The sequence below is a fragment of the Lepidochelys kempii genome, chromosome 1 (assembly GCF_965140265.1).
Source record: "Lepidochelys kempii isolate rLepKem1 chromosome 1, rLepKem1.hap2, whole genome shotgun sequence".
NCBI lineage: Eukaryota > Metazoa > Chordata > Testudines > Cheloniidae > Lepidochelys > Lepidochelys kempii.
In genome coordinates, this window is record NC_133256.1 from 209568115 (window position 1) to 209582505 (window position 14391).

At 47.6% G+C, this 14391-nt stretch overlaps 1 protein-coding gene across 5 annotated transcripts; it reads right to left on the bottom strand.

Annotated features, from left to right (window-relative positions):
- Window positions 1-277: 277 nt before the first annotated feature.
- Window positions 278-10652, bottom strand: MLF2 (myeloid leukemia factor 2). 5 transcript variants are annotated; one of them, XM_073311562.1, is made up of 9 exons: window positions 10407-10648; window positions 9796-9870; window positions 9465-9591; window positions 8960-8995; window positions 7253-7306; window positions 6683-6808; window positions 5635-5794; window positions 5314-5554; window positions 278-921 (listed from the first exon to the last, which is right to left on the bottom strand). In XM_073311562.1, exons 2-8 carry the CDS (start codon window positions 9843-9845, stop codon window positions 5376-5378), a joined length of 732 nt encoding a protein of 243 aa, XP_073167663.1. In that variant the 5' UTR covers window positions 9846-9870; window positions 10407-10648; the 3' UTR covers window positions 278-921; window positions 5314-5375. The 5 variants fall into 5 exon arrangements, with proteins under 5 accessions (XP_073167663.1, XP_073167681.1, XP_073167674.1 ...); XM_073311580.1 differs by lacking the exon at window positions 278-921 and adding an exon at window positions 3921-4547 and having other exon boundaries at window positions 5677-5794; window positions 10407-10652; XM_073311573.1 differs by lacking the exon at window positions 278-921 and adding an exon at window positions 3921-4547 and having other exon boundaries at window positions 10474-10648.
- Window positions 10653-14391: the final 3739 nt, after the last annotated feature.

Here is a 14391-nt window from a genome sequence, read left to right on the forward strand (position 1 = left end):
TGTTTCCAACTCACTCGCTATACCTTCTTCCATACTGCCTGCAAGGATTTCCTAATTTCTCTATGCCAGACCCCTGCCTTCTCCTCATTCCAGTCCCTCTTGCAAATCCGTTTCTTCTGTGAGGCCAAGAAACGCCACTAGCCTGCATCACTGTAATACCATCCCCAACCCACTTTAAAAGGGTCAGCCAAGGTGGAGGGAAAGGGGAGTCACTCCCGTTTTTACTTCTTTCCGGTGAATAATGATGGCCTGGAAGGGGTCTCTTGACCCAATAACCAAAGTGGAGTTTTTTTATTATTTTTATTTATTTGCTTGATTTTAGAAATCTCACAAATGTCAAATCTCATCTTTACTGAATTTGTTGGATGTCTCAGAAATGTGGATCAGGCACTTTTGCAGCCCTTCACTGAAGGGTCCGAGTATGAGATCTTTAACAGAGAACTTTTCTGCCAAGTGCACATTCAGGTTAAACAGACATGAACAAAAATCAAAAGTGTCAGAGCTGGTATAGGCACAAAAGTTGTACTGGTCTAACTAAAACTCGGTTTTTAAACTAGTGCAAACTCAGTTTACTTATGACAGTTTAGCCTGAGTCTATCTGGGCTTGTCTACACAGAAAGTGGAACAAAAATAAGCATATTGGTTGTAATTCACACCTTCAGTTATTTCTGTAGAAGTCTGAGTGGATGCTCTTCATTTGATTAAGGATGTCCTATTTCAATTACGTAACTTAAACTGGTAAATTTAATATAATAAAATTATAATAATTGTATTCTGAAATGAGTTTCCCCACCTTCCCTGTTACTCACCTAGTAAAAGATGTGAATTACAGCAGATTTCATTCTTTTGGTTCCCATTTGGATATAGACAAACCCTCTCTTTTCCTGGCCTTCTCTGTATGGCACAGCAGCAGTGACTTAACTAGAAATGTGAATTCAAAACAATATAATTAGACCAGCACCAACTCCAACATGAATATTCTTATTTCATCTTAAAACAGACATTGTGTTTTAGCTTAAATTAATTTAGGAATCAGTCTAAACTAAACTGCAGTAAGCTTATTCAACCAAAATTAAGAGCATTCACCCAGGGGTTTGCACCAGTCACCTAAACTCCTTTAAAACCTGACTTAAATCAACCTGCTGCAGCTTTCTCGTGGAGCTTTGTCTGTCTCTCCATGATGTTTCATATTCTTTTCATTTCCCCATAGTCCATCAAGCCCCTGACTGAGAAATGTTGCCAAGCCTGGAACAATGCCAGCCTGGAGCAGCTGAGGAGGCTCCTTCAGCAGAGCCCAGAGCAACAGGTAAAGAATCAGGCACTAGGGTTGGGGGATCTGAAAAGTTGTCATGTTCCCACACTCCCTTATAAAACACAATCTTACACTGATGAGAGTTCAGAGGCTCATACAAAGGGGTGGGGGGAACTTCAAAACTACCAAGAGCCAGAAGCTTAAAATGTACTTCCTGAAATTCATTCACTGGCTATTACCAGCAGGAGAGTGGGTTTGTGTGTGGGGCGGGGGTGAGAAAACCTGGATTTGTGCTGGAAATGGCCCAACTTGATTATCATACACATTGTAAGGAGAGTGATCACTTTAGATAAGCTATTACCAGCAGGAGAGTGGGGTGGGAGGAGGTATTTTTTCATGCTTTGTGTGTATAAAAAGATCTTCTACACTTTCCACAGTATGCATCCGATGAAGTGAGCTGTAGCTCACGAAAGCTTATGCTCAAATAAATTGGTTAGTATCTAAGGTGCCACAAGTACTCCTTTTCTTTTTGCAAATACAGACTAACACGGCTATTACTCTGAAACCTGGTTAAAAAACGTAAGTAAAATTCCCTCTCTGGCTCCTTCTTTTCCTACAACATAGCACATTTTTCAAGCTGACCCCAGTTCCTTTTCTCCAGAATGCCAGAGCTCTGTCATGCCTAAAGAAGGCAGAGATCCTGGAGATGACAGTGCAGAAACTAGAGAGGCTCAAGAAACCAGGTAACTCCTTTAATAGGCTCCAGTCCCTCTCACCTCAGTGTGTGTGTGTGTGTGGGGGGGGGGCGGGGGCACGCAGGTGGGGAGAGGAGTAGATAAAAGTTTGTGTTCCATAATTGGCCAGGTACACAGGTTGAATCCAGACAAAACTTGATTCCCTACTAGAAACAGACATACACACAAAGGGCCCAACTCCCCACTGTATTCCTCATTTTATGCCAGGAACTGTGCTGAAACAAGTTACTCCAGTGTAAAGCTGGAGAGTGATGCAGCAGGAAGCTGCCGTCTTGTTATTGTCCTTCCCTCCATTCCCTTTCAGGCTGAGGTTTGAATCCTTGACCAGGAGGAAGATATCAAATTTTGAACAGCTAGATAGAATGGGGGGGAGGGGGAGCAATGGAGGCCTAATATTAAGAAGCTTCAAAGCCTGACTCCCTCACTCTCCGCCTTCTCTCCTCAGGCACTGCTGCCTTCTCAGAGGATGGCCAGGAGTTTGCTGCTGGTTACCACCACTGCCCTAATGCTGTCAGTGCCTTCCTGAGCTCAGCTGGTTCTTTGGTGGATCACGACTTGAAGTCCCAGATCCCCCACAGGCTGCAACATACCATTGAGGCCAGGGCCACCACTGCTTTGGAATCCCCTCCCAAAGTCCAGCAGCCCCAAGGGGCTTTCTTGCTCTCCAATAAGCCACTCCCACCCTTCTTTGGGTAGCTCCCCCTTCCTTGCTGCCTCCAGGACCTGCCCTGATCTCACCAGATCTAAATTCCCACACCCTCCCTGGGGGGCACTTGTCTCACCTCCTTCCTCATGGCCACAGCTGCACCTCCCTCCTTCACTCTCCTGGACTCATCCAATGCTGCCAGTTATACCTCAGATGTGGAGACCCTGGTGAGCCCCACCTTAAGGGAACCAGACCCTGGTGCCTATCAGAACCAGATAGTAGACCAGAACAGAATGTGAGACCATGAGTGGCGCTGCCCTATGGAGCAAGGATCCAACAGACGCACAGCTGTAATGTGGGATAGTGTGAACACCCCGCACCTAGTTCTGAGGGACCTGCTTCTGCACCTTATTTCCAATGCACAGGTGATGCACAGAAAATGAGTCTCTTGCAAACTGCCCATTTCTGCAGCTGTACATGGCACTGAGTTTGCCAAACTGCATCTTACATTGGTTTTACCTGGTTCTGACTGAGACATTTCCACAGCTGATATGTATTGAGAAACTCAGCGTAAAGGGACTCCATGAGCCCGATTAACTGTGGCCTGATCCACTGGCTGCTCCAATTAATAATGTTTGCTGAGTCCCTGCCAGCGCCCAGGGCTGATATTTGTGCAACAAAGAGGTAGGGATTCTTCCTGAACTATTTTTACCAATAAGATCCTGTTGTAACAAGTTTGACGCTAAGTGAAGTATTATTTCTTTGATAGATGTGCCGCCTTGTAATTTCACCTTATCCCCCCATCTTAAGGGCAGGGAGATAAATAGATTAGCAATAGCCTCAAACAGCTTCAGCCTCAGATAGAAAGAGATTAACTGAAATAATCTCTGAATTAACTGAAATTAACTGTGCATGGACCCCAAGAGTCTTTTCATGTGAGCACAGAAGACCTGAAAGAGCAACCAGCCAATCTCATTCACTTGTGCGTGTTAAGTGAAATAATAGCATTTAAAACAAATTAGAGGTTTCTTGCTGTTGCTTTTTTACAATTTCCATCTTATAAATCATCGTCTCCCAAGTTAGTAAGAAGGTGGGGGGTGTGTGTGTGAAAAAACATGGTTGTCAGATTGAATCAACAAGGAAGTGAGGGGAAGGACAGGACAGCCACATAAGCGGTGCTAGGTTGAAAGGAAATGTTAGGGCAATAGTTCTGCAGCAGGCAATTCAGCTCCCTTAGAAGAGAGAAGGCAGAAACGACCCAACTCCATTTTCTTTACAGTTCTTGTTCCTTTATTCAGTAAACACCTAGTTACAAGTTTCACAAATCAAATTAAAAAAGGGGAGAGTTGACTGCAAATGGGGTTACATGGGCAGGGAGATACAGGCTGGTTCAGTTCTTGTTCCTCTCCCCCTCCCAAACACACTTCCTTCCATCTCACCATACCAGGAAGCAGGAGAGGAAGTGGGGGCTTTTGACCCAGTGAGGGGGATTAAGAATGGGGCAAGAAATTCTTCAACATGATCATTTCAGAAGGGACCAAATACCACTCCAGAACCAGCCCAACCAGGCGCAGGAAAGCTGGAAGGGACAGGAAGGACATGGTGATGACCCTTGTGTGCACAAATACTGGCAAAGGGAACTGAGCCAAGGGTGACTGGAAAAAGAGGAAGAGTTGGAGGGCGGGGAGGGGGAGGGAGAATTGAGGCAGGATAATAAATGTGTCCTTCGTACACCCATGAGGTCCCCAAACCACCCTGTAGCCCCCGCACTGGGTGAGAAGGAGAGCAGTGTGGAGGGTTAATCACTTTATTCAATTCTTAGAGGGTGGGGGTTAATATTAAATTTGAGAAGATTCCAAGCAGTGCTTTGTCATCAGAGTTTCACTGTCTGTACCTGAGAGGAGATGGAGAGAGGGAGAAGAGAAAGAGAGAGAATGCAAGTTACAGAGGTATAAATAAAGGGGTGGTACAGAAGGTAAAACCAAGCACTGTAATTTAAAATTCAGCAAGAGAAACTGATCAGATAAATTAATAAATCCTTAGCACTAAATTTTGGATTTAACCCAGTAAACTCAATTCAGAATGCTGGGAGGAAGGAAAAACCCAGCACTTCTCTACTGAATCTAGACTTGAGTTGATCTCATGAGAGTTTGGTTTCACTTGTAAATAGACAGTTCCTGCAGACAGGCTTCAACTTCAATTTAGTGACATTTTTGACCACTATCTCCTTGGCTCCCCAGATGCTGCTTCCCCATTTCCTTGCACATTTAAACCCACATCTGTTTGCCTGATAGTGAGGGAAGACAGCTACTCCCACACAATCCAGGGTGCAAGAGGCACAGACTTCCCAAACTGTGTCCACAAGATAGACAGAAAAATGAGGGGAACCATGTTCTGATACTCCCACACTATCAGCCCCAAACCAGTATCTGAAGTGACTCAGGCTGGAGCCACTCACCCTGTTTTGGATGTTGGCAAAGATGAGCTGCCAAAGAGGAAGCTTCCTGCTAGACCCTAGAGCATGTTCCCCTTCTCCAACTGACACCCCCAAGTGGCTCACATGGAGGCCCTGCACCCCATGCTGAGGGTAGTGAAAGTGAGGTTCAAAAGGAGTGAGGCAGCCATACAATGGGGGGAGTGGAGAGGACAATTAGACTTACAAGAGAGAGTAGGTGGATTTGGGGGTGACCATGCTGCACCCCCCCCAAAGTCTGCTCCAGATTCACCAGTCGTATCGGCGGGCCTGTCTGGATGGGGAATCCTCAGGGCCCTGGATAGCAAGATGTGTCCCCTCAGACCGGCGGCCACTGCTGCTCTCGTGACGCCGATAACCCAATCCTCGCTGTGGCCGGAACCGGGATGTTTCTCGCCTCCATTCATCATCAAATGCAGCTGCATCACCTACATAAGGAAAGAGAACAGTAGGCTCAATGGGAAGGCAGTCCAGGATTTGGGAGCCCCAGGCAGCAAGGAGCACTCACTCTCATCCAGGTTGATGTACTCCTGCCTCTCCTCCTGGTCACCTGTGCGATGGTTCCGTGAGCGCTGCATGATGTGGGCTCTCTCCCGGATGTGGTGCCCAATTGACATCTGCTCCAGGCCACTGTTTGAGTCCCGCACAGTCCGTCTTGTTTCACGGATCTGGGTGCAGAGTGTAGTGCAGTGTCAGTCCCTCACCTGTCCCCCACAACCCTATTTAGCACCCCTCATTTCCTCCCTGCAATATTGTTCCCCTCCCTAGCCTTCCAACAGAATCACTGTTTTTCTCTCCACTACTTCCAAAGTGAAACATCATCAACAAGGGAAAAACAAATCCTTCATGTAGCCCTGGGCACGACCCCACTAGTCCCTCACTGAGTCACATAATTTCCCCAGATCTTTGATTCACCCCTATGCAAAAATGCATCAAACATAAGCTGCTTGTCTTCAGTTTGAATGCCCTTCACAGTCAATCCCCACAAAACTTCTCTCTCATTCACTACCAAGCTGTCAATGCTCACCTTCAGTGGGCCCATGATGCCAGCCTCCATCACCCACTTGTTAAATTTTCAAACAAGCAACTTTGTGCTTTCTCCTATGCTGCCCTCACACTTGGGAGGTGCTCCCCATAAACATCTGCAAAACTACCTCATTATCCACTTTCAAATTCATCCTCTGCCATGATGCCTACAAAAAACTTGACAACGGTTAAACTGCTGGTGCGTAGAGATCACAGCCTACCATGCTAATCAAATTTGTCTTTGTCTACTTATACCCCTCCCTCATCCAAAATGCATCCATCTCTTGTGTTATACTTAGATTGTATAGATTTTTGGGGCAGGGACTGTCTCTTGTCCTGTGTCTCAACTGCACCTAGCACAATAAGGTCCTGGTCCATGACTAGGTCTCCTAGGTGCTATGGTAACACAAATAATAAAATGCTCTGGGTAGTCAGTGCCATACAACTAAATGTAGCAGATCCCCAGAAAAAGCAGCTGCCTGTGATGTCCTGCCCCTCACTGGGTGCAGGAGCAGCAGCTTCCTTCTCACCCCGCCAGGTGCAGAGCGCGTCTCCGAGGTCTCATGATAGACTTTGGGGCCATCACCCAAGTTGGAATAGGAGATGACAGTTGAAGAAGAAAACGTTTGGCAGTTGGCACCACTTGTCATGTGCTCCTGGTGAGGGAAAGTAAGGAAAAAAAAAAAGAAAGAAAGAAAAAAGTCAGCTGCTCCTATGAGCTCCTCCCCCCACCATTCATCTTGGTTTCTTTTTGATAAAAGGGGGGGCATCCTCTTCCCTTTCACACCCACCTCTCTCCTTTCCATTACTCCCCACCCCATTCCTTCTGCTCCGTAAGTGAGGGGGACAATCCCTGCACACCCTTCCCACTGCCTCATCTTCTCTGCATGGAGGGGCTGCTCCCTCATGTTCCATGTTGCTCCAAACGTATAGGCAATGCCATCTTTACTGCTCGGGAAGGAACAATGTCATGGGAGCAGCAGTAGCCCTTGTGGAGGAGGTGAAAAACAGGAGGCTCTAGGTGGCAACTGATTACCCAGGATGGCAGCGGTGATATCAGTGCATGCCTGTCAATGCAAAGTGTTGAGGAAGGTTCTTACCACATTTCCAATCATATCGTTCATCATCCCAAACATGTCCATGAAGCCACCTGCCTGGGAGGAGGGGAGGAACAGAGTCAGGTGGGAAGAGAACAGAGGGAGAGGAGACAAGTGAATGCACTCACAAAGACACATGGAAGCTGCTCTAGGAGAATAAACGAGAGTTCCCGACCCCTCACCCTATCAGAAGGCCAGGCTATGGTAATAGAACTGCACAGTGCTCACCCGTAACATCGACCCTTTGTCCCCAAGATCTCATTCTAAGCTCTTCAACTCCCAGAAGCTTGGGATGGGATGGGTTATCTCACTCTTGGCCTGAATCCCCCAGCTTTGATTTGGCTCACAGAAAGATAGGGTCACAACACTAGATCAGCCCAGTATCTTGTTTCTGATGTAGTATCTGGTCCTGGCTACCAACTGAAGGTAAAAGAAACCCCTTAGTGGAAATTGTGAAACAGCCTGTCCCTATGGGAAGCTACTTCCTCATTTATGCCACTCAGTGTGGGACTTCTGTCTTCTATTACTTTTCTTGATCTAACGTAACTATGGATGTTCTCATTTTCTATAAAAATGTCTAGTCATTTTTGATATCCTAGGGCCGAGTTCCACAAATTAATCATGAAATATACAAAAGAAGTTTGTCTTTTGTCAGTTTCAGATGTGCTGCCTTTCAATGTAATTGAATAGTCTCTCATTCTTGTAGTAGGAGAAAGGTAAATTATGTGCTCTTATTTATCCTCTCTCATCTATTTTTCATCTCTTCTCTAACAGAAACAGTCCCAATCTTTTCAGTCTTTCTTCATATGGAAATCTTTAGGTTTCTGATGACTTTTGCCACCCATGACTGAACTCTCTATTTCTGCTATGTCCTTTCAGAGAGAGGGTGACCAGAAGAACACAGTGTTCCAGGTAAGGGCATCCCACTGATTTATGTAATGACATTGGAATAGCTGCAGTATTATTTTCCATCCTATTCCTGGGCATCCTAATGTTTTGTTGGCTTTTTTGACAGCCTCTACCCATTGAGCAGAGGCTTTCATTAAGCCTCCTTAATGGTGCCCAGATCTTCTTCCTGATTTGTTATAGTCCCCGACTCAGATTTATCACCTAGCCTTGGAATCCAAATCTCAGCCCTCTCTCTCTCTCTGTGAACTCCATGCAGATTGCTTGTATGGGGGTTTCAGGGTCATACCTGAAAGAGCCACAGTTCTGCCTGCTCTTCCTGGTAATCAACCATCCCATTTCTATTATTTGTTGTATTACAGTAGCACCTTGAGGCCCCAACTGAGCTCAGAGTTCCTCTGTGCAAGACCCTGTGCAACCATTTAATAAGAGACAGACTCTACTCCAAACAGACAAAGTGCTGGAGGGGGACACATAAGCACAGAGAGGTAAAGTGACCTCACTAAAGTCACACTGAGGGTCATTGAAAGCCATGAGTTGAATCTAGGCCTCCTACCCACTGGCCCACACCCTATTAAGGTATTTTCCTATGAGCTGGGGTTTGCCCTGGTATCCATGTTCCTTCCCCATTCCCTGTACTGTGTTTGTTGACATGCTCACCTAGAGGTGGCTGCATTGTAGCGCTGCTGAATATGTGGAGCACATGAAGAACTTGGGGATAAAGTGACCTATTGGGGAGCTGTAAATCTGGATGTTACACTTTGGGGAAGGCCCCAGAGCTGCACAGAGAAACTGAAGCCTTACCATTCCCAACATTCCAAAGGGTGAGATGGCTCCTGCCTGCAGGGGGCAACAGAGAAACACAAAAAAATTAGGAGGGATCCACTCATTGTCCAAACCCAGGACCCTTTCCCTTTCACAAGAAATAGAAGGAAACAAAAGACCCAGGCCTACCAAGTGGCCAAAGGGTTTAACAGACATTGCTCCATAAACTCCTGCATGTCCCCCCCTGCCCACAAGGTGCAGGTGGGGAAAGAAGTGACATTTTCAAACCTATTCTGGTGATATTAATTTAGGCTCTGCAAAATGACACTTATCTTCCATCACCCCAAGACACTGATGCCCTGGCATAGAGTAGATTGGAGGGAAGCATGTGAAGTAAAGGGATATAACACCCGTGTTCTAGGGAACTAATTTTCCTTCCCCCACTTCCTGCAAAGAAGAGAACTGCCCCATCCTAACCACGTGGGAAGGTGAGGGAAGTCAGAGGGCAAAGAGACTCTACAACTATACTCAGCATCCCCTTTACCTGCATCCTGCGACTGGCCTGACGTGCCCCAGGCATGGTCCCATCAGTTATGCTGAGGAAGGGGCTGTATGCAAAGCCTCCAGAAAGCATGCGGTTCATGTGCTGACGGTGAATAGCAAAAGGGTCCCTGGAGGGGATCAACAGGGAGAGGAGACCTTAGGAGGCAGAGTCCCAGATAACCCACCAGCCCTGACTCCGTCCCCTGATCTAACCCTGACCCAACTTCCCTCTGAGAGTGAGAAATACAACCTGTGAGTCCTGTCATATAGTCTTCCCTAATCTATTTGAACCCACTTCCCCCCCCCCCGATAAATTTGGGGGTCATACGCACATCGTAAACATGGGGTCCTCTGGTTCTCCATCCCTCATGAACCGGAACATACTTCCTTCAGATCCGGGGAGGGCTCTGCAAACAGGGAGCCTGAGTGAACATAAGCAAGCTGGGGCCACAGGGCATGACCCCTTCTCTTTTCATACCAATATGTATTCACCAGCTCATGCAACCCTCCCTCTTGCACCAGGTCCTGTGGGTAGCAGAGCAATCTCTACAGATGCCTCTGGCAGGTCAGCTCAACCAATAGGAGCCCTTTCCCAAACTACCCCTCCCCCGACAGGGAATATAACCAAATTGCCGTCTCCACAGCCCCCCGCCAGCCTCCTTATCGCTTACCTGCCCCGCACAGACACTTCACCCCTGGCCCCCAGGGCAGGGACAGGCGCCCCCCGTTCACACGAGGACGCCCAAAGGTGCGGAGGCACCAGGCCGGCCCGGAGCGTCACTACTTACCCCAGCGCAGATACAAGCGCTCCTCGCCCTGCAGGCAGCCCCCACCCCCAAAGGCGAGCACGAGCCGGGCCCCCAGCCTAGGCAGCCTCCTCTCCCACCGCTCCTCCTGTAGACTGCAACCCCCCGGCCCCGCATCCCGCCTGCCACCCGCCCACCTCACGCTCCCCTGCCTGGCGGGGTGTCCGCCGCTCGCTCCCGCAGGCCTTCCTCCGCCACGGGCACCTGGCAGCGCAGCGCCCGCTCAAGCGTCCGCTCCCATCTAGCCCCGGAGCCCGCCTGCTCCCCGCGCGGCCTTCGCGGAGGGTGCGCTGGGGGAAGGGGAGCTGGGAGCGCGCTGCCCTCCGCCGCCGGGCGCTGCCAGCCCGCACCAGGGCCTGGCCAGGAAGTGAGGTCGGCCCGGCGCGCCAGCGCCTCCCCGCGGCCGCAAAGCGCAGCGCAGCCCGGCCGGCGCTGGAAGAGCTCCGCTGGGCCAGAGGGCGGGCGAGGGGCGGCGGGGGGTGGGAGCAGAAGCGAGGGGCACAGTGGTGGGGAGGGGATGGTTATAACCATCGCCCTGCACAGCGCCAGGGGGCCCCGGGAACCCGTCCCGGGGGAGGGGGGGTATAACAATAGAAGGTCTGAGGCGGGGCGTGATACCCTTAATGGCCCGTGGGCTCCTTTTGTTGTGAGGCTGCTAAGGAAATGGCTGCCAGCAGCCTGGCTTCAGCTCCCGTCACCTGAACGGGGAGGAGCCGCCTGCATTGGGCCGGGCCCGCGCATGGTGCAGTGCACACGGGGGAGCAGCAGGGGTCTCCCTCGCGCCACACATTCAGAGCTGCGCGTTGGGGGCCTGCGGAGGCGAGAGAGTGATTGAAGGCTGCAGCTGCTGCTTTCCGTCTTCTGCGCTCGGCGGGCTCCCCGAGCTGCGGCTGTAGCCTTGCTTGCCAGCCCGGCCCGAACGTACACGGCCTTTCTTGCTCCCGTGGGAGGATGGCTCGGATGGCTCTTGGGGGCTCCTTTGGGATCCACCCGGTTCTAGTTTTCTAGGCGTGGTGACCATTTTGGCCCATGTCCGCTCCAGCAGAGCAGGCTGAGCTGGGTCCAGCCGGCGCTGCTCTGTAATTCCCGCACCTCTCTGCTCTGCCACCTGTTTACCACCTTTCGAAGACTTTGCTGCCCGGGAACCCAGAGTCTCAAGTACTGACTTTTGCTTCCGCCTCTTACCACTTCCTGCATCTGCTGAAGGAGGGGGATGCACAATCGCGTTAATTTAGCCTGTTCCCCCTCCCAGTGCCTCTCATCCGTGGAGACCTGCAAGCCACATGCCCTGTCTCATCATTGCTGCTGTCTACCTTCCTTGCCACACATCTAGCCTTCTTTTTGAATGGTGAACACCAGAACTGGACACGCTGTTGCAGCAATGGTTGCACCAGTGCCAAATAAATATATTTACCAAATATAGAGGTAAAATAACCTCTTTGCTTCAACCTGAAATTCCCATTTGTGTCATCTGCCCCACCACTCTGTTCTCCATACCTGGCTGGCATGCACCCTGACTGACACCCAACAATCCTGCCCTTCCTCCCCCCACTTCTCAGAGCTCTCTCTCTCCATACTTTTCTGAATGTGACACACTCATACATGCTACACATCCCCATACCTTTTCATTTGAAAATCTGGTCACCCTATGTGGCTTTGGGAGGTACAGACAACAAACTCTTTGGCAGCACAATAAAGGAGGGGATGGGGCAGGGGGGTTGAAATGCATCATTTGGCTCAGTGACTTCCCAGTGCCAAACCCAAAGAGACCATTTCCCCATTCAAAACTGCATGCAGTGGTGGGTAGTTTCAACACCTTCTCTTTGTTCATGCTAGCAGAATGCAGCCTCCATGAAAATAGGAACAAGACCAGAAATCTGCCCTGAACTATTATTACAGACAGATAGATGGATGAACAGTGCCTCTCAAATGTTCTTGACCCCATAAGTTTTCTCCCCACATTGTGGGTTTGCTACAATCTCACTTTAAAATGGGATGTCAGCTGCTACCAATGGTTTGTGCCTAGATCTATGCAAATATATGGAAAGTTATGCAAATATTAAACTCTCCTTTTTTGTTGTTCCATGCATAGTATGGAAGTTTTTATTGAGCCATTTTTGAGTTGTTGCTGAGAAAGACATGTCTTTTTTAAAAAAAAAAAAAAGTCTTAAACTACTCAACATTGTGTTTTCTTTTCACTCAGAAAAAACCTTGAGTTAGTTCAAAATCTGCAAAACATCAGTAACAAACACATCAAATCACCTTGGGAGGGAAAGACATCAAGAACAGGAGAGGACTCAAAAGGAAATGTACAAATGTGTTTGTCCCCGACCATACTCATGACACATATGTCTACACATGCACACGTTTCATGTATGCACACATGATACAGATGTGTGCATACATGACACACATACGAATACTTACACCCTGATATACATGCACACACAAAACACATGAAGAGACTGCACACATGCAATACACTTGCCCACCTCCAAGCACACACATATACATGTATACAAATATAAATGAATGCAAATATACCACTCTCCCACACATACCAACACATAAAACAAATGACATACAATTTAACGTGCACACAAAAATACACACATGCAATATTCACTCAACACATGCTTGACAAGCCTGCTGCAGTTTCCACGATATGCATCTGAAGAAGTGAGCTGTAGCTCACGAAAGCTTATGCTCTAATAAATTGGTTAGTCTCTAAGGTGCCACAAGTCCTCCTTTTCTTTTTGCGAATACAGACTAACACGGCTGTTACTCTGAAACAAACAAGTGTGCAGCTCAAGAACATGCACACATACACAACATACAGAGAAAATCCACATATACTCTACATGTATGCACACACCCCATATTTTATTCCCAGAGACAGCTAGCTCATATATCCTCAGCTTTGCTTGTGTGCCAAGGACATAAGACCCTAAAAGGGAGAGAAATATTCTGCTGCATTTACAAAGCCAGCCTGAAGAAGAGACTGGAGTTCCCATGCAATACAGAGCCTTAAAATCCATGGGAAAGTGAGTGATATCTGTACTCAGCACTGTGGATTTTTCATGGATTCCAAGGTCAGAAGGGACCATTGTGATCATCTGGTCTGACCTCCTGTATTACACAGACCATAGAACTTTCCCAAAGTAATTCCTAGAGCATATCTTTTAAAAAAACATCCAATCTTAATTTTTAAATTGTCAGTGATGGAGAATCCCCCACAACCCTTGGTAAACTGTTCCAATGATTAATTATCTTCACTGTTAAAAATGTATGCTTTATTTTCTGTTTGAATTTGTCTAGCTTTAACTTCCAGTTACTGGATCATGTTATATCTTTCTTTGCTAGACTGAAGAGCCCATCATTAAATATTTATTCCCCATGTAGATACTTATAGGCTTTAATCAAATCACTCCTTAACCTTCTCTTTGTTAAGCTAAATAGATTTAACTCCTTCAGTCTGTCACTAGAAGGCAGGTTTTCTAATCCTTTCATCATTCTCATGGCTCTTCTCTGAACCCTCTCCGATTTATCAACATCCTTTTTGAATCGTGGACAGCAGAAGTGGACACCCTATTGCAGCAGCAGTCGCACCAGTGTCAAATACAGGGGTAAAATAACCTCTCTTTTCCTACTTGACATTCCCATTTATGCATCCAACCATTGCATTAGCCTTTTTGGCCTTAGCCTCACTCTGGAAGCTCATGTTCAGCTTCCAAATCTTGTTCAGAGTCACTGCTTCCCAGGATAGAATCCTGCGTTGTCTAAGTATGGCCTATATTGTTTGTTCCTAAAGGTATACATTTACATTTAGCCATGTTAAAACACACGTTGTTTGCTTGCACCCAGTTTACAAAGTGATCCAGATCACTGTTTGAGTGATCTGTCCTCTTCATTATTTATCACTTCTCTCAATTTCTGTGTCATTTGCAAACTTTATTAGTGATAATTTTATGTTTGCTTCTAGGTTATTAATAAAAATGTTAAATAGTGGAGAGCCAAGAACTAATCCTTGTGGGACCCCACTAGAAACACACACACTTGATGATGGTTCCCCATTTACAATTACTTTTTGAGACTGATCAGCTAGCCAGTTTTTAATACAGT

Bases quoted from the DNA above. Each gene is read 5' to 3' on its own strand.
- MLF2 (XM_073311562.1), bottom strand. From the start codon at position 9,845: ATGTTCCGGTTCATGAGGGATGGAGAACCAGAGGACCCCATGTTTACG. The intron at 9,592-9,795 runs GTGCGTATGACC...GATCCCCTCCAG, and splicing joins GAGGACCCCATGTTTACGAT to GGACCCTTTTGCTATTCACC. The intron at 8,996-9,464 runs GTAAAGGGGATG...TGCCCCCTGCAG, and splicing joins AGGCCAGTCGCAGGATGCAG to GCAGGAGCCATCTCACCCTT.